Source organism: Embiotoca jacksoni, unplaced genomic scaffold, assembly GCF_022577435.1.
Source record: "Embiotoca jacksoni isolate LCO1_2020_lvr unplaced genomic scaffold, fEmbJac1.0.p SCAF_42, whole genome shotgun sequence".
Classification (NCBI taxonomy): Eukaryota; Metazoa; Chordata; class Actinopteri; family Embiotocidae; genus Embiotoca; species Embiotoca jacksoni.
In genome coordinates, this window is record NW_027185395.1 from 1,351,427 (window position 1) to 1,378,519 (window position 27,093).

The following is a 27,093-nucleotide window of genomic DNA, read 5'->3' on the forward strand; positions in this document are numbered from 1 at the left end:
AAACATCAAATGTGTTTTATACTAGAAGACCTCAGCTGCTGCTGGATGGTGTGAAAGGAAGAAACCAGCTTCTAAAATGTGAGAGAATAATGAATGGTGTGGAGTTTAAGTGAGTTTGAGATGTGGAGGTCTGTTTCTTCAGTTTCCTGACGGGTGTGACAGTGTTGAGGTTTTTGAAAGTCTCTTTCATCAGTTTCCAGTCTATCTTCGCTGGCAGCCTGTGTGATGATCTGCCTCCGACTTCCTCTTTAAATTTCCTTCTCCAGTGTTCCACTTTCACAGTCTGGTTCGCCTGCCGGTCACTAAACTGGGGTAGAAATATTAAAAACAGATTTCCGAGAGTCATCGTTCATTGTGGTTGCACAAATGAGACTGTAAAAGCTAATCAAATAAACATACTGTAGTTATTCTTCAAGGATTATTAAACGTCAGTCCAGAAAGAAAATCACGTACGACAATATCAGAAACACTGAGTGGTTCAGAAACACAGCAGCAGCTGTTTCCAGTCCAAACAGCTCACCATGTTCTTCCTGACATGCTAATGACAAAATACCAACATGCTAATTTATTTCTTTATTCATTTTTGGTGGCAGTTCTCCTAAAAGGAAGCGTAAAAATCTCATATTAAATGTCTGACCTTTAAATTTGACACTTTACTGGGTTTTTTTCAACGTGAGAACTCCTCAACAGAAGGGAAGATTGAGACCGTATTTGAAGATGAGATGAAGACGTGTGTGAAGCATCCGCGTCTTCGATTTTAGTATCTTTGCAGCAACATCCATCTTTGAATCTTTCTCTACTGTCATGGCAACAACTTCGTGTTATATCAGGATCAGCTTTACTTGTCAAACATGTGAACACATACAAAGAGTCCCTCAAAGTCTTCACCAGATATAGTTGATGTGACTCGACAGACGTGCTGTAACCTGATTGGTCGGCAGAGGCGTGCAACCATGTGGTGCAAGTTTAGTTTTCCTCAATAAAAAATGGGTCATGAAACCAGGTGTTACCCCAAAGTCCATTGAAATGAATCTCCTCACATATGAAATTAATTAAATTGTTAAAAAAAAAAACTGCCATCCAGCGAATTGGTTAAATTTGGGGCGTCTCTGGATCTGAGGCCGCCCGACAGCAGCTGTTCACGTCGTCCTGCTGGTGATCGTCCTGCAACACATCAACAAACATCTGATGGTGTGAATTCCTTTAAATCGTTCCAATGGAAAACAACCCAAACATCCAGTCCACCGTCAGCCTCCAGGCAGCTCGATAAAACATAAAGAATTGGACTAAAATCACTATCAGGAGGAAGGACACACACGGGCGCACATACAGTACGACACCTTCCCCAACAAAGTCATTTATTTGTGAAGAAAAAAGCAATCTCTGTGATTCCTCTATTCCATCTACTAAATGACTCTCAGGCCCATTTTCTCTGTTTTTGTTTCTGTTCTTTTTATGTGCTCTCGTCTTCCAGGTCGAGGAGGAGACCACGCCTACTGGCCGCCGGACACCAACCCGGTCGACCGAAGCAGCGTCAACGGTAACACGCGCTCCTCTTTGCTTTTTGTTCTGCTGAATCTGAAACTGGAATTCATTTTGGTGTTTGATTATTTTCCTGCATATGAGAATATGAGAATGGGAGCGCGTCTCCTGGGAGCCGAGCTGATTGTGATACTGTGCAGCATCATCAGATCATCAGAGCTGCTCGGTTGTTTTCTCTAATCATTCCGCTCAGTCAAGTTTAAACTTAGTTTAATGACTCACCACATAAAGACGAGGAGCTGCAGCCCGCTGATATACCCTCCTCTACCATCGCGCCTTGTTTGTTGTCATTTAGCCGCTGGCAGGAAAATTTAATTAGATTCACTATCTCGCCATCAATCAGTGTTTCTGCACACTGAAGAAAATAATCATCTTCATGGAGAAACAGGACTGTGGAGAAATGTAAATGTTCGGCTTCTAATTTCTTTTATTTTTTGAGAAAAACTGCAGTATTATGGTATAGATTGATAGTGAGAACAATACGAGCTTCTAGTTTTTAAAAAAATAGAAGCAATGCAGTTAACAATATTGATGAATATGAATCATTTTTTATGGCATTACACTTATATATATATATATATATATATATAAATCTTAAATAAGGGGAGCAATTGTTTCCTCTCATGCACCTCCTTTTTTTAAAACTATAATTCATATTCACACATATTTACATTCTTCCATTCATCTCTAATGAACAGCCAGCACTCATATTATCATGAGCTATAACTCAAATGTTACCTTTATGTTATCAATCATAATAATCATTCTAATGCAACTGTTTGACACAGTTAACATCATTTTTAATGACAATGCTACACGATAATGCAAATAGTTATCAGTCCCTCCAGGAAATCACGATCTTGCGATCTCAATAATTAATGCAAACTCGGCAACGTTTGTGGGAGCTTGCACATTTTTTTTATAACCCATTTTCTGACTTTATAAACAACAATAACTCCTCATTTATTCAGAAAGTCTCTGCTCCTGTTTTCATCACCAAATAAAACTCTGGAGGAAACCAGAACAAGAGGAGAAACAGGAAGTGACGGGGTTTGTGGGAAATGTGGTCTTCACATTAAAATGATGATTAAATGTTTGTGATCACAGGAAGTGATTCCATATTACTGGATGTTAAATGAGTTTTCTCCACACGTCCAGTTGTCAGAGACGTCTCTTTGTTTGTTTCATCCAGCAGGTTATTATCACAGGAAGTGATTACATATTTATTCCTTTATTAGGTTTTGCTTTAAAAAAATAAAACATTTCTCTGATTCTCGCAATTTTATGCAAAAGATTAATTTACAACACCACAAATTACATTTTTCAATTTTAGAGAAAATCTGCCACAAATCAAACATTTTTGATCACAACAATCACAAAAATCCTGCAGGGACTGAGTTATACTTCAAACAGGACAATAATACCTGTACTCACTTAAGTGTTACTTAATATTAATCTCTGTACCTACACTAGTCATACAATCATACGTATGCTAATGCTTCCATTACTTACAGTAGAGCTGCTGGACATACTGTGCTGCGTGCTGTGCTAATGGTGCAGCTATTAATAACAGAAACCTCTGTAGAAGCCGAAGCTGCTGGCGGTAACACAAACCACGCTCATAATCATAACTGTCTTCATTTATTCCGATATGGGGAAAAAACTCTCGAGTTTCTCCTGCTCCACATTGAGGTCAGAGGTCAGAGGTCAGGGGTCAGGGGTCAGGTTCCACCTGATTCACCGTCTCACTGGAGGACAGTGTGTGTGTGTGTGTGTGTGTGTGTGTGTGTGTGTGTGTGTGTGTGTGTGTGTGTGTGTGTGTGAGTGTGTGTGTGTGTGTGTGTGTGTGTGTGTGAGTGTGTGTGTGTGTTTGTGTGTGTGTGTGTGTGTGAGTGTGTGTGTGTGTGTGTGTGTGTGTGTGTGTGTGTGTGTGAGTGTGTGTGTGTGTGTGTGTGTGTGTGTGTGTGTGTGTGTGTGTGAGTGTGAGTGTGTGTGTGTGTGTGTGTGTGTGTGTGTGAGTGTGTGTGTGTGTTTGTGTGTGTGTGTGTGTGTGTGTGTGTGTGTGTGTGTGTGTGTGTGAGTGTGTGTGTGTTTGTGTGTGTGTGTGTGTGTGTGTGTGTGTGTGAGTGTGTGTGTGTGTGTGTGTGTGTGAGTGTGAGTGTGTGTGTGTGTGTGTGTGTGTGTGTGTGAGTGTGTGTGTGTGTGTGTGTGTGTGTGAGTGTGTGTGTGTGTGTGAGTGTGTGTGTGTGTTTGTGTGTGTTTGTGTGTGTGTGTGTGTGTGTGTGTGTGTGTGAGTGTGTGTGTGTGTGTGTGTGTGTGTGAGTGTGTGTGTGTGTGTGTGTGTGAGTGTGTGTGTGTGTGTGAGTGTGTGTGTGTGTGTGTGTGTGTGTGTGTGTGTGGTGTGTGTGTGTGTGTGTGTGTGTGTGAGTGTGTGTGTGTGTGTGTGTGTGTGTGTGTGAGTGTGTGTGTGTGTGTGTGTGTGTGTGAGTGTGAGTGTGTGTGTGAGTGTGAGTGTGTGTGTGTGTGTGAGTGTGTGTGTGTGTGTGTGTGTGAGTGTGAGTGTGTGAGTGTGTGTGAGTGTGTGTGTGTGTGTGTGTGTGCTGGCGTTTGTCCGACGATGGACTCGAACATTTTGTCAGCGCTGCCGCCGCTGCTGCCGGAGGCGACCATAAATCCGTCCTCTCTGACCTCCGCCCTCCTCCGACTGGACGGAGGGTCGGCGAGGTCGAAGCCTCGTTCGTCAGCCGCACGGTATTTCACCTTTAACGCGCTGTCGTCGTTTATGTCGCAGAGCTTCCTCTCGCTTGAAAAACGAGCCGCGGACGAGAAGATTGACCTCGGATTGTCTTCAGCGGGTCAGACAGCCTCTGAGCCGAGGCCGTCCCATCCTGTTTCCTCCTCCTGATCTATTGACAGCGTGTCAGCAGGGAGGAGGTCGGACAGCAGGACCGTCAGATAAAACACATTCACAAAAGTTTCTTCCCTATCCGCTTCTTTTCTCAAGAGTACTAAGAGGTTCGTACCTCTGCGCTCAGAGCACAAAGCAATTACAGTTAAAAATATCTCCGTCTTATACAAAAGGAAATGACCTTTCAAGGGGTTTTTTAATGGAAGACATTAACATCAAGCCCCTTTCTCCCCTGAGACTTCACTTAAGTGGCTCAAAAGGTATAACACACATTTTCTCTCTGTAACTTCCAGATTTGTACAAATCCCAAGTTATCACTTTTTTTTAAACATCAACTGGAAATCTATATATTTACCTTAAACATGATTTTTGTTTTACGATTACAGAAACAGAAATGTTGTTATATTAAGCAAAGACTAAATAGTCTACAGCTAATATAGCAGCTGGGCTTTGGCACAGTGGTGCGTTGTGCTAAATGCTAGCATCAGGATGCTAACATGCATAAAGGACAATGCTCGAGTGCATATTTTAACTGGTGCAATAATTTCACAATCTTAGTTTAGCTTGTTACAACGATACCGTTTGCTAACCAACATTAAACACATCAGAATGCCATTAGTTGTGAAAAAAGAAATGCTCCTTAAAGAAAACCATCCAGTAGGTGTTGAGATATTTCACTTAAAATCAAGATGGTGGTCCAGGAGGAGACATTATAGTGACTAGTGACTAGAAATTAATTAACTGGGGATTTTTAACGTCAGCACAAAATGCCCAAACCTTTAGCTGTTGAGATGCTTCAGTTTGGACCAAACAGCAACTTCCGGGTCTGAAAAATAAAGCTGCTGTGAAGTACCACTGCTGCAGTTCCTCAAATGGCCACTTGGGGCCGGCTCCAGCAGCAAGTCAATCCCCACTGACCGCCATGTTGAAATCATAGACTGTATATAAAAGAGTTCGTAGCTTCAGGTGTGTAAAATGGTTCTGATCCAGAAGTGTCTTCAGCTGCAATACCAGCGAGTGCCACTAGAGGTCGGCTCCAAAAAGCCTCCGGCTCCATAGACTCCCATTCAACTTCTCTCATCAAATCCAAAGTGAATAAAATGTGTCCATCAGTTATCTCGGTGTTGTTAGCTAAAGTCACTCCTTCTTCTTAGTTTTCTGGAGGTCCATCTGAAAATAATCCCTCATTCATTAGAAAAGAAGATTCAAGAAGACCTGTTTTTGGGGGCGTGTCTGTTTGATTGACAGGTCTGTGGTGCAGTCAGGTTACAGCTATCGGTGGGCGGGACGTAGTATCGTCAGGTTTCCAATCAGATCGGTCAGATCCACCGCTGGCTCCTCCTCCAGCTCGTCCAAATATGGTCACTTCCTGCTCCAAACCGCTCCGAACTAGCAAAGATGGTGACAGAATCTGAACTGGAGGATTCATAACGTTCACAAACCAGCGATGACATCACTGATGGTTGATGACATCACTGATGGTTGGTGACATCACTGATGGTTGCCGCTTGGTTGAAAAGCAGGAATTTAAAGTTGCACATAATTAGGGGTTTGAGTGACAGGTGTGTGCCTCAGCTCCGCCCACCCACCACCTCTTTGATCATTTTTGAATTAGCCGGAAGTTAAGCAGGGTCAGGTACTGTTGTTAGATCATGTTTTTAAATTAACCTCAACCATTTCTCAGTTATAATTCAGATCGCCTCTAACAGCGTTGAATGGACGTTTCTAACAGGACATATTTTGACATCCATCTTTTCTGGCAGAAGCATAATGTGTAATTAATAACATTAGTGATGGCTGCAAGTTCAATGTGCATTTGTATTGTCTCCCACGTGGTAATAAACTGTTCTGTTGGAGAATATGTTGTGCATGAACTTGTTCAGGGTTCATTTAAGGGGTTTTAAAACTTAAAATAGTGCAATTAGAACATGATGAAATATGCCCATTGTTTTGTCTGGCAGGTGTGTGACGTTCAGATAAAAGCCTCCGTGATTCGTTGCCTTCCTCTGGTTTCTCTACAGAGAAGGTGAACTTCTTTTGTTTGGTTGTAGTTTGGAAGTTTTTTAGGATTCGACCTTGTCTTAGATTTGTTTTTTGTTCTCCTTCAGTGCTGCAGGGCTTCTTTCAAAGAAAAATGATATAAAGTAAAATTAGAAGGAGTCACTCGGCATTTTGATGGATTTGTTTATGTTGCTGCTCAGCTCCGTTTTCCTCCGTTGGCTGTACGGAGGATTCGTGCACTTCCTGTCAGCCTCGTGTTGATTTGTTCGTGTTATTGTGCCTTCAAACTGAAACTCTGCCGCAGAGAGATCGTGATTTATTCCTCAGCATCTCCCTGAGCCGCCGGGGCTTCGGTGCATTGCTCAAGGGCATCTCAGCAGAGGTTGTTAATGCTTCTGCTGTCATCAGTAACAGGTTTTGCCTCCGGGTCAGTTCTGACTTCCTGTCAGTTACTGTTCCCGTCTCCATCTACAACTACATCATCTTCTTTGTCGGCCCATGAAATTTGAATTAGTTGTATTAAACAATCATTACTTTGATGTCAACCACACATTTGTAGTGATTTAATGCCACGTGCTTTATTTTCTCCACTACTTTTATATTTTGTTGATGGTTTAAATTGACCAAAGTGCCAATAGAAGCTGCTTCTACACTCAACTAACTCAGATAACTGTGTCAAGGCTTTGTCTCCATTGTTCCCTCCAATTAGAGTCAAATCACAAAGTTGTTTCCAGGAAACCTCTGAAGAATTTATTAGGAAAAGCAAAAGTGCTCCAGTTTTATTTCCAAACAGGGAATCTGTTTGAAAGCGTCCTTCACGCTTCCAGGAATACAAGTCTCCTGTAGAAACACTGAATGCTTCCGTGTTTCTAATCAACAACCCACCAACAATGCAGCCCGAGCAGGTTGTGTGATTCACCAGAGACACACGTTCTAACCTGTCTGTGCAGTCGCTGTTTATTTTAGACCTCATTGCACATTTTTCATTAAAACATGAATTGTCTTCATGCATCTGAAACATGACCTTCACCTTAAAACAGTTGAACAGAATTGTTTTGTGAAGCTTACCAAGGTCAATAATATACTTCATTTATATATTATTACAATCAAAATGTCAAGTTATGTAGCCTACAATACTTTTCCTGAGAGGGCGTTTTTTGTTTCAGTGGATTGGCGTGTCTATTTCACGTTTTGCATCTAATTGTTTTCCAAAGGAAACTGAACTGACTTGATATTCTGAAGAAGCCTTTTAGATGAGAGGTGAAACGTAAAGTCCAGTTGCTTTTAGATAACACTCAGAACAAATAGACCAAAAAACCCGAACCAAACTGTTTTGGAAACTAACTGAACAACGTGGTTTCATAACTACATAGTTCTTCAATGCCTGAGCGAGTTGAAACGTAACACACATGCTGTCGTGGACTGATGCTGTATTACACACCACCGAGTTGGTTAAAGAAACATTTGACTTTAAAGTAAATGATCTTGTGTGCACATAAATACAGCATCAGCTCTGCAGACTTAAGAGCAGATGATCAATTCAATTAGGTGTTTTTAAATTGATTTCGTGAAGTCGTGACTGACGTTTTATATTCTTGGGCCCGAGGAGAGTCTGCCGTACGTCTGGCTGTCTGTCCTGCTTATCTGTCCACAGACTGATATCTCAACCAGGCAGACTGTCATTGACAACATCAGATTAATGACCTTTGCTCTCCCCACCACATGGGAGCAGATGAAGCCTCAGCGAAGGCTCACATTTCAACATTTCAGCCCCAAATTGAATAAAAGACTAAAGTTGAAAAGGGAGCAAGGTGATGAAATCGAACTTCAAAAAGGGAAAAGAAAGGAAGGAACAGGATGCGATGTTGCAGTCTGTGTGCTGCTGCTGTAAAGATTTGAATTGATCGCAGTTTTCATTGAGACAGACGACCACATGGAGAAAAGACAGAGAGAGAAAGAGGTAAAGTTCCTCTCTCTCTCTCTGTCTGTCACACACACACTTTCTTCCTTTCATCCATCTTCTCCCTCCTCTCCTTTCTTCCTCCCACCCTTCTGTCCTCTCCTCCTCCTCTCACCCCCCCTCTACCACCCCCCCTCCAGCTCCTCCTCCTTTTACTCACCTCCCTCTCCACTCCATCCAGACTTCATGCCTCTCATGTGTTTCCTGTTTTGCTGCTCTCTCTGCTCCAAGGTCGAGTTAATGAATGACAGAGCGTGTCATCAATTTCCCTCGCTCCCTTTACACCTGTCACACACACACACACACACACAGACACACACACTCACACACACACACACACACACCACACACACACACACACACACACACACACACACACACACACACACACACACACACTCACCACACACACACACACACAGACACACACACACTCACACCACACACACACCACACACACACACACGCACACACACACACAGACACACACACACACACGCACACACACACAGACACACACACACACACACACACACACACACACACACACACACTCTCACACACACACACACACACACAACACTCTCACACACACACACACACACACACACAGACACACACACTCACACACACACACACACACACACACGCACCACGCACACACACACAACAGACACACACACACACACACACACACACACACACACACAATGTATTGATTGGTAAAGCAGCAGCAGTAGCAGCTTTGTGTTTTCAGTCCACTGAAAGCACTTTGGCTTTCTTTTTTTCTCCTTTGTCTAAATAAGTATTTCTAATTAGCGCATTGACTCGTTTATATTAGTTCAATGGCTTCAAACGGTTTTGAACAGAATCACGGAGCCTCCATTCAATACCGTTTAGTTATATCAGCTACGCTGGCCATCCTCACCTCACAACATCTGGAAATGGAAATGAACATTACAGTATAAAGAGAGAAATTAATTCATTAACATGTGAAGTATAAATGTCATATCTATCTATAATAATGAAGGAACATATCTCTGTTGTACGAAAGTATACGGCTGCCAATACAGAAGTAACCTGATTAAATAGAAGTGAATATTTAAAGGCCAAATTTGTGGATATGATGAGTTTCACAGTTCAATTTATTTTAAATAGCAATTTCTAATTTAAAAAAAACTTTCAAATTAAAGTGAAAACCATATGATTTACTGCCGTGATGAGAATGAAATTGTGCTTAAAACAAACGTTAATATCTCAAACGGGGTTTTTAATTTTGCTTTTCATTAATTTTTGTTTATATTTAAAGGCAGAATTTGCTAAATCAGTTTCAGATTCATAAATATCTGCTCATTTAAACATATAAATTTGTCCATTTTCACAGTAAAGTTTTATCTTGATCATGACTGTGTAGGAATGTACTGAAAATTATTTGTCAATTTGTTCTTAAATTTTGCTGATAACTGAATATTTTCATACACAAAAACTGGAGTAAAAAGTAACTTGGATTTTGTTGTACATCATGCAGACACAAAACAAAATGAAAACTGTGAACATTGTTCTTAAAATCTTAATTCAAATGAGGAAAACAAGAAACGCTGATGTTTCAATAATAAATCTGCTACATGGTTCACAAAATCTACTTCCGTTTCTTTTTCTGACCTCCCTCTTTCTTCCTTTTTGTACTTCAGAGTCTCCCATTGGTCAGATGCGTCCACCTCACGGCAGCGCCACGCCTCAGAAGAACAGCAACCTCCTGGTCATCATCGTGGTTTCCGTGGGAGCCGTCACCGTCGTCGTGGTCGTCATCGTAGCGCTCATCTGCACGCGGCGCTCCTCGGCCCAGCAGAGGAAGTAAGACGTTTCATTCAGCTGTGATGGCGGTGAGCAGCTGTCCCGGTAACGAGGCAGATGCTCATTGAGCCGTCCTCCTTGTCTTATTTATTTGGAACAAATGTTCCTGCCAGACAACTAAAGGGTGGAAATGTTTACCAAATCAAAAAGAACTCATCTGACACAAATCTGAGCTTCATCACTCCAACGTCAATCACTTCCTTTCTGATCCAGTTTATGAGATCTGATTATTAGTTTAATGTAGTTTGTCAAGTTTCGGACGGTTTTCTTTTTGGTCATTCTTATTTTTGTACTTCACATCAGGTTCTATGTGCAGTCCTTTTTGGTCGCTCCGAGCACCCGTACCGTAACACCACGGATAGTCACGCACTTACAATCCTAGAGGAGGCTAGCTGGACCGGTTTGGTATGAACACATGACACGGAGCTAAAATGTTTAAAAACACATGAGAACATGGATATCTTTGTTCATCAGATATCTTTGTTCATCAGGTATCTTTGTTCATCAGATATCTGTTCATCAGATATCTTAGTTCATCAGATATCTTTTGTTCATCAGATATCTTTGTTCATCAGATATCTTAGTTCATCAGATATCTTTGTTCATCAGATATCTTTGTTCATCAGATATCTTAGTTCATCAGAATCTTTGTTCATCAGATATCTTTGTTCAATCAGATATCTTTGTTCCAACCAGACTGAACTAGCTGATCAGTTTAGTGTTTCTTATTTTCTGTATTTATTCAGTTGGAGACTGGAAAACCTCTCTGTTGCTAGGGTGGTTGCTAAGGGTCCGAACTACTTCCTGGAGTAGTAAACATTACATAAGAGCCCACTGATGCGTTTTTGAGTTGGTAGTCTTTCCACGATGTGTTGCCATGGAAACGGAGATCACACTAACAAAAAGTTTTCTATTTGGAGAGCGAATCGTCCCCCAACATGGACACATATTTGACATATATCTGTGTTGCAATTTTTTGTGGCTACTTCAAAATAAAAGCCGGTCTGTGTGAGCAGTCGCTGGAGAACAACGTCAACCAGCTGTGATACCGGTGGGAAGAGAGAGAAAAGGAAAGAGTGATGCTGATATGGAGATGAAATTGTGATTCTGTCTGTTGAATCCAGTCAAATTAAAAACACACAAACTGTATGGAGGTAATTACAGTTTGTAAAATAAAATAAATGTAATGGCAACTGAGAAAAAAAACAAAAAACGGTATGATTCACTTTCAGAAATGCTGTCTTTATTATTTAAATAACCCAGTTTATATAGTTTTAGTCCATATTGTTCTATAATCCAGCTCAGGGTCAGATGTTTGTTAAATTGACTGTAGAGGAGAACTCATGATGTTTCAGACGTCCACTTTTTGTTTTTAATGTTTCGGTCCGTCCGACCTTCCTCAGTTTGCGGTCCAGTATCACTACAATAACTGAAATAGAGAAACGTAGATGTTGCCTCAGATCAGATCCTAATCTTTCGTTATCTTAGTCTTTAATCATTTATAATCCAGTTCAGTCACTTCGTGATACTTTAGTTGGATCAACTGTAGAAGCCAGTTCATGAAGTTTCAGTCCAAATGAATATGTAATCTGGTTTCTGAGATTACAGTCTGGTGTCACTTTATAATCCACTTAATTAAGCAAATCCACTTCAGTTACTTCCTTATAATCATGTTCATGGCGTTCCTATGGCAACCCTGAGAGCTCAGACCCACGGCAGCGAGAGGAAACACTGAACATGAAAAAGAGACAAAACACAGAAACAACAACAACATTAGTTTGACGACAGGAACATTGTTTAGTAAAAACAAGGCTGAAGACTAAACCGACATGTTTCCCTTCTTCTGTATGAAGTCAGTGATGTTTCCTCCCATGTTTCCGCCACTTTAATCTTGTTTGATGTTTTTAATAATCCAGTTCATGACATTGTGTCAAAAAGACATTCAATCCACTCTGTCCGGTTTGAGTCAGCGTTGTTTTATAATCCAGTTTCTCAGATCTCAGATCAGCACTCTGTTTTCATCTTCACCTGCAAGCTGCAGCAAAAACATGTGTTTTTATGGCGATGAACTTTTCTGTTTTCTGGAACGGGTGAACAGGTGAATTCACGCTCTCCTGACTCCTCAAGCATCCTTCTTGTGTTTCCGCTCCTGTCCGATAACATCGGTCGATGATCTGTCCTTTTCTTCTCGTCCCGCCGCTGACTTCCTCCTCGGTGTGCTTCTCGAACCTCTGCAGGAAGCGAGCGAGCCACAGTTCCAGTAAGAGGAAGGGAAGCCAGAAGGACCTGCGACCTCCAGACCTCTGGATCCACCACGAGGAGATGGAGATGAAGAACATGGAGAAAGCTCCCCAGCGTCGCCCCCGTCCGGACACGATTCGCCCATTCAGTCGTGCCAGGACCTCCCCCAGGTGGCACACAGCCAATCAGAGAGCCAGATAGGCAGCAAGAGCAGCCACTCAGGTACGACGGCGATGCTCATTCTCTTATTTGTTCTTTACATTGGAGTCTGTATGATCAACTTTACTTCATCATATTTAGTTTTCTTTTTTCTTTGCATTTTGCATTTTGTTTCACTTTAAATGTTTTTTAACCATTTGGAGAACATTTTGCAATATCCATCCCTCTACTTTCTACTATCTCAAATTGACATCAATACATTAAAATCATGATGTGTAGAAGACTGAAGTTATGAAAGCTGTTTCACGTCTGCATGGACTGATGGATTCATATCTGTTGAGAGAGGCTTAAATAAATGAAGCCGGATTCTTCATGAAAACAAATCTGAATATCGGAGCTCATTTTTAACATGTCTGTTACCCGGAGAGATGAAGTCTGAATGTGTGATTCTGTGATTCTGTGATTTGAATGTGACGTTCAGGTGCGGATGCAGACGAGTCGTCCAGCTGCATCTCCACTCTGGAGCGCTCCATGGCTGCTAGGAGGGGAACACGAGGCCAAAATGATGATTCCCATGGACTCACAGCCGAGCAAACACTCGTAAGTAACACGTGTGTGTGTGTGTGTGTGTGTGTGTGTGTGTGTGTGTGTGTCCAGCCTGATTGCTGCTGGATAAAGAGCTTGTCTTTAGCTCGGTGCTCCCTGCTGATCAGGATGTTTGAGGACAGCTCACACTGATTTGCAGCAGGACGGTTTCTATGGAAGCGATGCTCTAATCTTCTCCGCGGTCTCGGTGGTTCTCTGGAGGACCTTCCTCTCCCTCTGTGGTGTTACTGAACCCAACCCAACCGTGAGGCTCTTGTTAAGGATTGTCTTGGGTTCAGGGCTGATGGCTCAGCTCATTGGTAATGTCCCGGCCCACAAACTTAAAGCCGTGGACTCGTTGGGCCTTTCATGACGGTGCGCTGCAGTGGTGGGGCTCGCTCCCTGAGGTCCGGGATGACCTGCTCGGTCTTTTCAGCGGTGAGGGCAGGATTGTTCTCCTCCTCATCGGCCAGTCGTATTGACCTGCAGCTCCCGGCAGAGAGATTCATTTCTACTCGCTATCGGTTGTTCGGGTCCGCCGATTGGTTGACAGGCTGTCGTGAGTTTAAGTTGAGAAAAGTGAAGCAGCACACGGGACTGATGCTTCCTGTCCTCCAGGTCCGAGTCGTGTGTTTGTTCCATCCAACCGGCTTCTGGAAAGATTAACATCCAGATCAGATGACAAGTCAGGATACTTAGAGTTTGGTTATATTTAAGCAATTATACAGAAGGAGTCTGCTCCCCGTCATCATCGACATGACGTAAACACCCTCTCGTCTACTAATGTGATCATACAACAAGTTACCAACTAAATAAAACATGTCATCTAAATGTTTTCATATTGTGGAACAATTCACTCTCAAAATATAAAACTTTCCTGCAATCTCCATTTCCAATGGCAACACACGGTGTACGACTAACAACTGAAAAACAATGAGTCGCGTCAGTAGACTCTAATGTAACGAAGGCAATGTTTACTACTGTAGGAAGTAGTCGGACCCGACTTCACCAAATGGGTCCATTTAATAGACAATAACAAGTAGAAACATTATACATTATATTACATATTATATGAAAATCAATTCTAGTGTGTTTGACCTGGTTTCCCCTCCTGAGAAGAGCTTTACAGACTCACGACTACACAGCCTCCTTCAGCTGATTTCATTTGGCATCTTCTGTATCTGTGATGAGTTTCTTTTCTCTGAGTTGATCTGTTGATGGACTGCAGACTGAGAAACCTTCAGTCAGTCATGGTTTGACATCATCTGATACACGTCCAGGAAGTGTGACCTTCATCAACACCGCTGATCTGCTTCAGTTTAACATGTTAATATCTGAAATACTTCATTTTACATCAGAAACTTCTTGTGCATTTAAAAGTTTCTATGCCTTTAAACTTGAAACCGATTATTTTCCAGTTTAAATTAGAATATGACAGATTTTGCCGGTGGACTCAGATTGTATATCATTATTTTTTTTATACATGATGTCCTCATCAGCATTTAGCTTTTTTCCTTTTGTCAAATGTTACTTTTTCCACTTCAAAACAGAAATGTTAGAAAACACAAGACATCAAAAGTGGTCGTTTTTCTTCTTGCAGCTTGTGTTTCACATATAAAGCTGTTTTTGATTTGTGGATTTGATCTTTGGCAGAAAAAAAGAAAAAAAAGATCCAAAGTTTCTCAGTAAACATCGACACAAATGACCAAACTCAACTAACCGTGTTTTACAGTGTACTTTACATCACGGTGAGATGACAGCGTGATGACAGGCAGAGGGTTTGTTTCTCCGACTGTCTTTTTCTTTCTGGGAAGTTCAGATGTAAAAGTTACTGAAGTATGAAGAGCGACACACACACACACACACACACACACACACACACACACACACACACACACACACACACACACACACACACACACACACACACACACACACACTGAACATGAGACACTTCTCACAGATAATTAGCCTGTATGTTCCCTCAGAGCGACTCGGAGTACAGAGGGGAGAGGGAGCAGATCAGAGGGCAAATGATGAGAGGAGGAAGATGAGGAGGAGGAAGACAGAGGGGGGGGGGGGCAGAAAAATGGAGGAGAGACGGTGACAGTAAAAATGTGGAGAAACAAGCCGAAGCTTGTGATTCTGATCATGTCCCGCTCGCATTGAGCCTTTAAATCAGGACGACGGGTTCGTCTCCTGAAATCTGTTCAGTCAGGAAACACCTGGACGTCCAACGTTCGCTGATGACATCATCGTTTTTGTGTGACTCCCACTGAACCATTAAATCCAATGTTGTGCAACAATTTGGGTAAAATCGAAGAAGCAGTTTACGGTCGGCTGCTGAACAGAACTTTAATTTGAAATCACAAACAACAGACATTCAAGCTTGTGTTTCCTCTTCTGCAATAACTTGTGAATTCACTGTTTGGATGAAGAGTAATCCTCATCCTCATCCTCACGGTGGCTCATCATTGCAATTAGTAGAATTAGAGTTTAGTCACAGACTGGATATAAAAGCGTTCGCAGCGTCCAGCTCTGAGAAACGAGGCCGATGCAGAAGAGCCTGAACGCTGCAACAGCACCCGTTAGCGACAGTGTGAACACGCTGATGCTCTCCAATCACAACGAAGAATTTCAATTATTACTTAAAAGCACTTAACCAATCAGATGAGTGCTGGGAAACGTTAAGATGAACGAATCGAGCTGGAAGCTGCTTCACAGCTCTCAGACGTCACACTTCCTCTGCTCTCCTTCTCAGCTCCATCACACTCATTTCACACACTCTACACATCACTCCAGCTCGGCTGTCAATCATCTTTCACTTCCGTTTAATGTGTGTGTGTGTGTGTGTGTGTGTGTGTGTGTGTGTGTGTGTGTCTGAGTATGTGTGTGTGTGTGTGTGTGTGTGTGTGTGTCTGAGTGAGTGTGTGTGTGTGTGTGTGTGTGTGTGTGTGTGTGTGTGTGTGTGTCTGAGTGTGTGTGTGTGTGTGTGTGTGTGTGTGTGTGTGTGTGTGTGTGTGTCTGAGTGAGTGTGTTGTGTGTGTGTGTGTGTGTGTGTGTGTGTGTGTGTGTGTGTCTGAGTGTGTGTGTGTGTGTGTGTGTGTGTGTGTGTGTGAGCGGGAAGTTTCCCATTTTAATTACCCTCTTTTCAGTCTTTAAGGATTCGTGCCCTCTTTTCTCGTCCTTTTTTATTCTCCATCAGTCGTGTTGTTGTTGTTGTTGTTGTTGTTGTTGTTGTTGTTGTTGTTGTTGTTGTTGTTTACCACAGTTGTAACAAACTGAAGCTGCTGAACTCAACAGTTACAAACAGGTTACCGTGCTGCAATTTTATTTCTGGAGAATGAGTCAGTGATGATAAACACCTCTGAGTCTCTCACCCCCCTCCCCCTCTCCTCTCCCCCCTCTCTCTCTCCCTCCCTCCCTCTCTCTCTCCCTCCCTCCCTCCCTCTCTCTCTCCCCCTCCCTCCCTGTCTCACCCCCTCCCCCTCTCTCTCCCTCCCTCCCCCTCTCTCTCCCTCCCTCCCTCTCTCTCTCCCTCCCTCCCTCTCTCTCTCCCCCTCCCCCTCTCTCTCCCTCCCTCCCTCTCTCTCTCTCTCCCTCCCTCTCTCTCCCCCTCCCTCCCTGTCTCACCCCCCCTCCCCCTCTCTCTCTCCCTCCCTCCCTCTCTCTCTCCCTCCCTCCCTCCCTCTCTCTCTCCCCTCCCTCCCTGTCTCACCCCCTCCCCCTCTCTCTCCCTCCCTCCCCCTCTCATCTCCCTCCCTCCCTCTCTCTCTCCCTCCCTCCCTCTCTCTCTCTCCCCCTCCCCCCTCTCTCTCCCTCCCTCCCTCTCTCTCTCTCTCCCTCCCTCTCTCTCCCCCTCCCTCCCTGTCTCACCCCCTCCCCCTCTCTCTCTCCCTCCCTCCCTCTCTCTCTCCCTCCCTCCCTCCCTCTCTCTCTCCCCCTCCCTCCCTGTCTCACCCCCTCCCCCTCTCTCTCCCTCCCTCCCTCTCTCTCTCCCCCTCCCTCCCTGTCTCACCCCCCTCCCCTCTCTCTCCCCCCTCTCTCTCCCTCCCTCCCTCCTCTCTCTCCCCCTCCCTCCCTGTCTCACCCCCTCCCCCTCTCTCTACCCAGACTGTGTTTTCCTGTTCTTCCTCTCAGGTGTTCTGTTCTGTTATAACAGTAAAACTTCCTTCTAACTCCGTTTAGCTTCCACAACATATTTATAATTCCTCATAACAACAACATTTGGATGAAATTGCACTTTCTACCAAACATATTTATGTAATAGGTGAAAATGAGTCTGCTGAGATGTTTGTTTGTTTGTTTGTAGTAATGATAATTGAATGTAAACATCTGGTGGGATGTAAATTGGTCGTCTTTGTTTCTGTCTCTTCCTCTTTGTTTGGGCTGACGGAGGTTCAGGCTTCTTCTTCTTTCTTCTTCTTCTTCTTCTTCTTCTTCTTCTTCACCACCTTCTTCTTCTTCTTCTTCTTCTACTCCTTCCTCTTCTCCTTCTTCTTCTTCTTCTTCTTCTTCTTCTTCTTCTTCTTCTTCTTCTTCTTCTTCTTTCTTCTTCTTCTTCTTCTTCTTCTTCTTCACCACCTTCTTCTCCTTCTTCTTCACCACCTTCTTCTCCTTCTTCTTCACCACCTTCTTCTCCTTCTTCTTCTCCTCCTTCTTCTTCTTCTCCTATTCTTCTCCTCCTTCTTCTTCTCCTCCTTCTTCTTCTCTTCTCCTTCTTCTTCTTCTTCGTTCCCTCCTCTGATGTCAGATCTGTGGATCCACCTGCTGCCTCCATCTCCTTCTCCTCCTCCATCACTGTCTCTGTCTTCTCTCCGTCCACGTCTCTGTTTCTCTTTTTCCTAAAACGTTTGTCTCTTTCGATCATCTCCGGTATCGAGCTTCTTTTCTTTCACTTCCTCTGTGTGCGTTGAAATTGATCAGATTCTCCGTCTGTATTTCTGTCTCTTCTTGTCTTTGGCGTCTTTCCGTCACAAATACACAAACCTCCATTAACCTGTCGCTCGCTGCCTCGCTGCACCAAAGTCCTCAATATCGTCAATCAATAAGGGGATTGATTTTCTCTGGTCATCTTGCTGCTGTAATCAAACTCTGCTTCTCTTTAAATGATCACAGCACAAATACAGGAAACATCTCGTACACACACACGTCCTGAAGCTGCTGATCACAGCCTTGATGTTATGGATTCTTTCCAATCGATGCTGGTATTGATGAGGGTTCAGTGTAATCAGACCTCTTGGCTTTAAACGAGAAGAAGCAGCAGTCCGAAGAAAAACTGCCTTTTGTGTGTTTTGACAGTCGATCAGAATGAAATTAAACACTTCGTTATTTCTTATAAAGAATAATACAAACAATCCGACCGTGTTGTAAGTGAAATTAAAAAAGTATATTTTAAATATCCCGTTGTACAGCTGGTGATGTCGCTCCACCTCCAGGAGGTCTGCTCCTTTAAACCAGGATCCTCCACGTTTCCACATAACCCGGTTTGAACTTGTGTCCAACATTGTTCTGACATTGTGATATGATGTATGATATGATGTATGATATGATGTATGATATGATGTATGATATGATGTATGATATGATGTATGATATGATGTATGATATGATGTATGATATGATGTATGATATGATATATGATATGATATATGATGTATGATATGATGTATGATATGATGACTGTAGTTTGTGTTGGTGGTGTGATTGATGCCTGATTCACCAGCTTGTTCGGAGGTGTCGCGGTCGTCCCGTCGCGGTCGTCCCGTCGCGGTCGTCCCGTCGCGGTCGTCCCGTCATGTCTCAGCTATCTGGCTGCTGTGTTGTGGAAGTGATTTTGCCTGACAGTGTTTCCATGGTCAGAGCCGTCGGCCGGCTTTTGTTCTGTTGTTTTGTTTTATCAGATGTGTGCAGCAGAGAGACGGAGAGGAAACGAAACGCCTCAGCTGCTGAGGGTATTTCCACCCATACGGGGTGTTCGGTCATCGGCTCCCAACAATACGTCCAGCTCAGTTGTTTTTCAGTTTGTTTGAGAGAGATGTTGATTTATTAAATTGGTCTCTTTGGAGTCTGTAATTTGTGGTCCTGTTGAACTGTTTTTAATATTTAGTCAACCCAGTTTACTGAAATGGAAGAAATAAAATCTCTAGAATGACGCATAAAGTAAATCAGCATCAGAGCGAACAACAACTGAACATTATGATGCTGATGAAGGGAGGAGCTTTTGTCGGTGTTTACTTATTTCTACATTTGTCTCTGTGGCAGGTTGTTTCCATGATTGGTGTCAGAGCTGCTCGGTGCTCAGCTGCCAGTAGGAGAAACTCTGGGTTCAGAGTGTTGCCCAAGGGCAGCTTGGCATCGAACGGTGTCGAACTGCCAACCTCGTGTTTGGTGGGAAATCTGCTGGAATTTCACCTCCTGGTGGACTGACTGTTTGGACTGTTTGGACTGTTTTGTGTGTCTTCCGTCTCCTCCAGCGGTGGTCAGTGCCATCCCGGTGCCGGCTCTGGACTCCTCTCAGTATCCCGGGATTCTGCCGTCACCTTCCTGCGGCTTCACCCACAACAAGTTTAGCCTGAGACCGATGCCGTTCCCCAGCCTGACCGTGGACAGAGGATACACACCAGGTACTGTAGTACTGATACTTCTCCAGAGACAGAGGATACACACCAGGTACTGTAGTACTGATACTTCTCCAGAGACAGAGGATACACACCAGGTACTGTAGTACTGATACTTCTCCAGAGACGGAGGATACACACCAGGTACTGTAGTACTGATACTTCTCCAGAGACGGAGGATACACACCAGGTACTGTCGTACTGATACTTCTCCAGAGACAGAGGATACACACCAGGTACTGTAGTACTGATACTTCTCCAGAGACGGAGGATACACACCAGGTACTGTAGTACTGATACTTCTCCAGAGACGGAGGATACACACCAGGTACTGTAGTACTGATACTTCTCCAGAGACGGAGGATACACACCAGGTACTGTAGTACTGATACTTCTCCAGAGACAGAGGATACACACCAGGTACTGTAGTACTGATACTTCTCCAGAGACAGAGGATACACACCAGGTACTGTAGTACTGATACTTCTCCAGAGACAGAGGATACACACCAGGTACTGTAGTACTGATACTTCTCCCGAGACGGAGGATACACACCAGGTACTGTAGTACTGATACTTCTCCAGAGACAGAGGATACACACCAGGTACTGTAGTACTGACACTTCTCCAGAGACAGAGGATACACACCAGGTACTGTAGTACTGATACTTCTCCAGAGACAGAGGATACACACCAGGTACTGTAGTACTGATACTTCTCCAGAGACAGAGGATACACACCAGGTACTGTAGTACTAATACTTCTCCAGAGACAGAGGATACACACCAGGTACTGTAGTACTGATACTTCTCCAGAGACAGAGGATACACACCAGGTACTGTAGTACTGATACTTCTCCAGAGACAGAGGATACACACCAGGTACTGTAGTACTGACACTTCTCCAGAGACAGAGGATACACACCAGGTACTGTAGTACTGATACTTCTCCAGAGACAGAGGATACACACCAGGTACTGTAGTACTGATACTTCTCCAGAGACAGAGGATACACACCAGGTACTGTAGTACTAATACTTCTCCAGAGACAGAGGATACACACCAGGTACTGTAGTACTGATACTTCTCCAGAGACAGAGGATACACACCAGGTACTGTAGTACTGATACTTCTCCAGAGACAGAGGATACACACCAGGTACTGTAGTACTGATACTTCTGCAGTTTTACTTCTACTCTTTATCCCCACATACAGTCTGATAAGTTGAACTACACCGTGACGTGGTTGTGGAAGTCCGATGATGAAGATGTGAGCGAGCAGTTCCAAAGCCATCATTTATTTTTATCAGTAAGGAAAAGGGTATTTCATAAAAGTGTGCCGACGCGTCCCGAAGCCCACAGCCACTGTAACAACAGCCCACATGGCAGTTAACAGCTGAGTTAAACAGACAGAAGCTGGTGATGTAAAATTTGAAGTTGTACAAAAACCTACACAGAGTTCCCTCAACTAGGAAGTGGACTTTGAAGAAAACAGTGAGTAGAAATCAAAGCTCAACAAATACAGCAAATCCAAAACTTTATTCCGAAATAATCCATCGATTGATCATTTTATTTTATAATATTAGGGGAAAATGTTAGTCACAATATTCCTGGAGTCCACTGTAACATCTTCATTGTCTTGTTCAGTCGGCCCAGTCGTACATCCTATACTACCAGAATATATCTGCGGCTCCAACTCAATGAAGCTGAAACCAGCTGCTTCGGTTGTGAAATGTTCATTGCTGCGCCTTTCACCAGCCGATGTCACAAAACGTAATCTTTAAGGCGCCACTCAGACGGCGTTTCTCATACAGAAGCCTGGAAAAGGAAACGTGAGGCAGATTCAGCCGACTGTGATGACTCATGTTGTTGTTCTCAGTTACAGTGAGGAGGAAACCAAAGGGCTTCTTTAAAAAAACACTCGTTTATAGACGAAAACGAAATGACCAAATGTGGTCATCTGGTTTAATGCATGAATGATATAGAGTGTATTTCTTTTTTAAAAAGGCTGAACACAAACACATGAAGTGATGGTTTTGACGGGTTGACCCGGTGATATCGGAGATACGAGAGTCAGACTGCAGCGGTGGAACCTTTCCGGATGTCTCTCCCTTGTTCCCTTCCTCCGCCTCACTGCCGTATTTAAGCCTCTTTCTGCTGCAGAGCTGACTGCTAAACGATGTGGTGGGGAGCAATGATTCAGTAATTCAATAATTGGCTAATTCCTGGTTGGCTCGTATCAGTTATTTAACAGCAGCGGAGGGAGGAGGAGAGGCATCGGAGTCATTGAATCGACGCGGCGAGGAGGGCTGATCGCCGCCAGCAATACTCACAGTGGTGAAGAGCAGACGGGGCGGGGCAGCTTATGGTAGAGCAAGGCTGCTATAGTGTGTATGTGTGGGGGGGAGGGGGGGGGAGGCTGTTAATGAGGGGAAACTTTAAAGTCGTACACACAATGAGACGCAGCAATGAGCTCCACTCATTACAAAGTGAGAGGTACAAGATTGGATCCATAAGAAGTCAAGTTTCCCAGATAGCATTAACGAGAGAAACACCCAATCAGAGCGCTTCAGATCTGTTGCTATGCGGCTAATTATGGGATGAACTTCGACACTGATCTTTATATAACTTTTTAGATGAATTTAACACAATTCATTAGAGTCCTTGAGCAAAACACTGACCCCCGTTTGCCCCCGATGATTAGACCAGTGAGGAAATAGATCAATGGAGGCAAACTGTAAAGGGCTGAAGATAAAATCCCTTTAAATGCACTTAATTTACTATTCAGCATGATTACTTCACTTTGGAGAGTCTTCTTCTTAGTAACGGCTGATTAAGATCTCTGCAGATGTAACCCATCAAATTATATCGTGGTCGAAGATATGGACGCGTGGCGGGACGCCAAAAGATGCAGGAAGAAGCACATTCTTAAATCTGTGTCAAATAGCATCAATCGAGCTTTTGATGGGTTCATCGGAAGTGTTTTTGGTGCAAATGTTCTTCAGACTCACAGAACTTTAATTTCAAATTGGAGGAGATCCAAAATGATTCTAAATGATTCAGAACATCTTGCATAAATGGTGCTGCTGTTATGAACATGGAGACCTTGGTTTGAACATTTCACTTAATATATGATGACACAGCGGTTGTCAGACACAGGAAATGCATAAAAAACTTAGAAGCAGACTGAGTATGGTCAGTAAATAAACCTCTAGAGCTTTTGAAGCACATTTAAAACTTACTTTTACTGTTTGGATTCAGTCTCCGTGTTCTTATTATTGCTGCTTCCTTCAGCTGGTTTCAGCTAAAAGGTTCTGATTAACACACTTTCCACGACCTTCAACAGCAGACAGTCAGCTGGGGATGAAACTGGAACATCCGGAGACAAAAGAACGAGCTGAACGGAGAGTAAATGTTGACTTTGAATTAAGGTTGTGTTTTCAGCTTGTTCGGCTTCTTTTTAGTGGAAAAAAAACAAACAGATAACGTCTTGAAGTTTAAACTGGTTTGAGTTTTTCCATCAAGTTGCGTGACATTACGTCATTAGATTACATGATGTGATATTACATACTTTCACTACGATTAGTGTTGTATCTTTGACGCCAAACCAACATGTTTAATGTGTTTCCATCCTAATGGCACATATTAAAATATGTTATAAAATCACAACCAGCCAGTGAAGAGACCACCGAGTACTACCAGCATAAAAATACATGTAAAATTGCTGTTCTTCATTACTGTTGCATCAAATCTGGTTGAGTTGCTGTTGCAAATTTTTAATAACAAATCAGATTATTTACAGTAGAATTTTGATCCGGGAAAGTAAAAATGAAATTTGTTTATATGTCTTCATGGCGTGCTGATAAAAACAAGGAGACGTACTGTTCGTGTCTCATTTGTAGAACCGGATGTTTTTTCAGGCTGGATTTATGTTCCATGTTTTTTGCAGCATGTCAGACTGAAATTCTCCCAGAATTGCCTTTTCATTTTAATGAATGTCCGTCCTGCAGGGACTGCAGCATCCGTCCCGCTCACATTCACGTCCTCCGCTGCTTAACGAACACACAGCGACCTGAACGTAGTTACAGGCTGTCGTCTCTCGTGTCCTCTCTGATCACACTGACTGCAGCTAATAATTCTAACCTCTCATCACATCACAGCCACCTTCCATCACATCATCGGGAGATTATTTAGTCTTTTTTAATTCAGTCTGATATTGTTTTCATGTTAGCAAATTTCTTCTTGGATTTCTTCTTTCTTACTAATGAGAAGTGAGTGATGTATCCGTCAAAACATCATTTTCATTCAACACAGAAGCTGCGTTAGTCGTAGCTAGAAGCATCATTTATTTAAGAAGTCGGTTTAAGAGCTGCTTATGAAGGCTGACAATCTGTACAGTTTTATCCACATGACATTTCTGTGGCCACTCTTCTAGCTATGGAGGAGGAGCAGGAGGACGAGTGAGATCTGAAATATTCCAGTTTTTACTTTGGTCTAAATAAAATTCTAAATAAGTAAGTGAATAATTATTCGTAATAATGAGCCAGTGAACATTGATATGTAACCTGTAAAAATTCTCAACTGCAAATTCTACAAAATTTTTGACATAATTGAAATGAAGCACAAAAATGATACATACATTTTTAATAGCTATGGGATGTATTTTAATAAACAGGTATGGCCTGTACTGGAAAAATGTAAATATTAAGCTCAGTTCAGCAGGGAGTGACAACAATATCTTCAACTCTTGTGACCACTTTTGTGGTACTGTTTCTAATATTATTTCTAACGAATGTTGCAAGGTTGCCAACAAACGATGTGTGTAAATGTAAAGATTTTGTTCTCTACAACATGACAAACTGTTGTGCACTTCTTGGGTTCTGGCTAGTGATTTTGCAAATATTCTGTAATAATGTACTTTATTAACGTTAAAGTGACAGATGTTGGAGTTGGGGTGGATGGATGGGTCAACTAAACTGGAAATCACTGTTTGCTTGGTTACATCAATGGTCAAATGAGGTTATTTTTACAACAACCCTTAGCTGTGGCAACAAAAGCTCCCCCACAATGGAAATTTAGCTCCAACACAGTTTAACTGTAAACCCCCCCCCCCCCCCCCCCCCCCCCCCAAGACCAAACCAAATTCTATCATTGAGGTGTAAAATCTGTATTTTGTGTGACAGTCGTTTTTAACAGATTTGTAAGGCACAGACTACTGAGGCTGTTCTGATAATAAGGGCACCGGTCAGACATTTCCAAGCTAAAGATTTCAAAATCCAACCTCAAAGTGTTAAACTGCTTGAGATCAAATGTAAAGAAGGAGCAGAGCTGATTGGACTCATCAACTAAACAGAGAAGGATAAGAAGTACTATTTCACAGCAGGATATTACACATCAGAGCCACCGAGGACAGAAGCATTAAGACTGGATGTTTCAGATGTTATGAGGTCGAAAAGTCTTGAAGGGTTACGGGAAGGCAGTTATGAACAACACGTGGTTGAATACGAGGCTCACGGTGAAGGATGTTCTTGGTTCCATCATGTTTTTGTTCACAACAAAAGAACTTTGTCCTCTCCGTCCCCCCGGACGTCACCTGACTCTCTTGTTCTCTCTAAGCTCTTCCTCTCGTTTGCCCTTCTTGTCTCGTCGTATCAATGAACAAACTGAACATGTAATTATCAGCTGGCTACCTTCTCCTTGTGTCTCTCTGATCAGACTGAGGACATGAGGAGTTTCATCTCATATCACATCTGAGATCTGTTTCTGCTCTCCGTCGGGGGATTTTCTCTGTTGTCTCCAGCAGGAAGCTCCTGTTTGACCTCTTTGATTTGATTTTTGAAATCAAAAAATTTGAAAAAAAAATTTGACCTCTTTCTCTAACACGTTCAGATAAAATGGGATTTCTCACAGTGGGAAGAAATTCAGCTTAACACAGAAAGTCCAGCAAGAAAATGACCCACTCAACAGAAAGAGAACAACACCACAAAGCGTGCAGACCGCCGGGTTTCTTTACGCATGAGGAAAGGTTCAGTGTTTTAAATTAAGTTCATAAATTACCCAGTGGATTTTTAAAAGACTTCATAGATCTATGGATAAATTACTTTTTTGGTTTCATGAAAGGAAAACAGCTGACGGCTGTCGACAAACAAGTGTGTGGATGAAGAAGGTCAGAGTGCTCCTGTTGTTCATGAACAGAGAAGAAAAGGAAATGCTGCAACCTTCATGAGAAAAACTTATGTTGCTCGATCCAAATCAGTAACTGAGTTATCAACGATTTTTGGAGCAGTTGTTCCTGCGCATCCGTGATTCCAATACGCACCTGAAACATCAGCAGAGAGCGCACATCAAACTCTGTCAACAGAAAGAAGTGTCACGAGCCAAGTCCAGCGAGTAGGTTCGGTGGGGAGCACCGGAGCACCGGAGCACCGGTGAGGGCGACAAACTGGTGCTTTGTTAACCCGCCGTGAGCAGCAGAGAACCGAAGAGCCGCTGACCAACAGTTCAGCTCGTCTGCACCGAAGGTTTCTCCCTCCGATGCCTCCGAATGTCACGTAGAAGCCAGTTTCGAGGGTCTAAGTCTGATACTTTAGATTCTAAACATTTCTCTTCTAGTATCGATTTCTTATTCAAAGATCGATATTTAAAGTCAGGAATATGGAGTAAATATGTAATTTATTATTAACAGGAAAAGAAACCAGAATCAATCTAAAACCAACAGGAGCTACTTTTCCTTCCGCCTGCCGTTGGTCACGTGTTGAAGTGAGTCGATGTTCACATGACGGGAATCTTCAAACCACGGGATTCAAATTCTGTCAAACTAATACAAATTAATACCAGTTTAATAAATAAATACGGTTATGAAGTAAGACTGTAGATAAATGCCACAATAAATAGGCAATATAAAGCTAAGGGCAGCAACTTCAATAAAATAATATTCATATCTTATGATATATTGATGTTGAAACAGCTGTTTTATTGCTAATTACTCTGTAAATGTTAATATTAAATCAGCTATTTATTCTATAAATGCAATAAACCGTTCCTACTAAATGTAGGCGGACCCCTGAGCAGCCAACGACGCTCACCGTCCCACTCGCCGACGTATTGCCTGATTTATATATTTATTATGATATTAATAGATTTCATTTCATTTAAACATAACATACATACAACAGTTAGTCTCAGTAACATGTCAGTTCCTCTTTTTACTACAGTGTATTTTGAGA

General features: G+C 42.7%; 1 protein-coding gene across 1 annotated transcript in view; it reads left to right on the top strand.

The window, feature by feature from the left end:
- dcc (DCC netrin 1 receptor) overlaps nt 1-27,093 on the top strand; it is a 328,455-nt gene that overhangs the window by 264,177 nt on the left and 37,185 nt on the right. Inside the window, 7 exon segments of the mRNA XM_069168937.1 lie at nt 1,475-1,540; nt 10,103-10,265; nt 12,503-12,614; nt 12,617-12,728; nt 13,147-13,220; nt 13,222-13,276; nt 19,727-19,876. Coding sequence (XP_069025038.1) covers nt 1,475-1,540; nt 10,103-10,265; nt 12,503-12,614; nt 12,617-12,728; nt 13,147-13,220; nt 13,222-13,276; nt 19,727-19,876 — 732 coding nt within the window.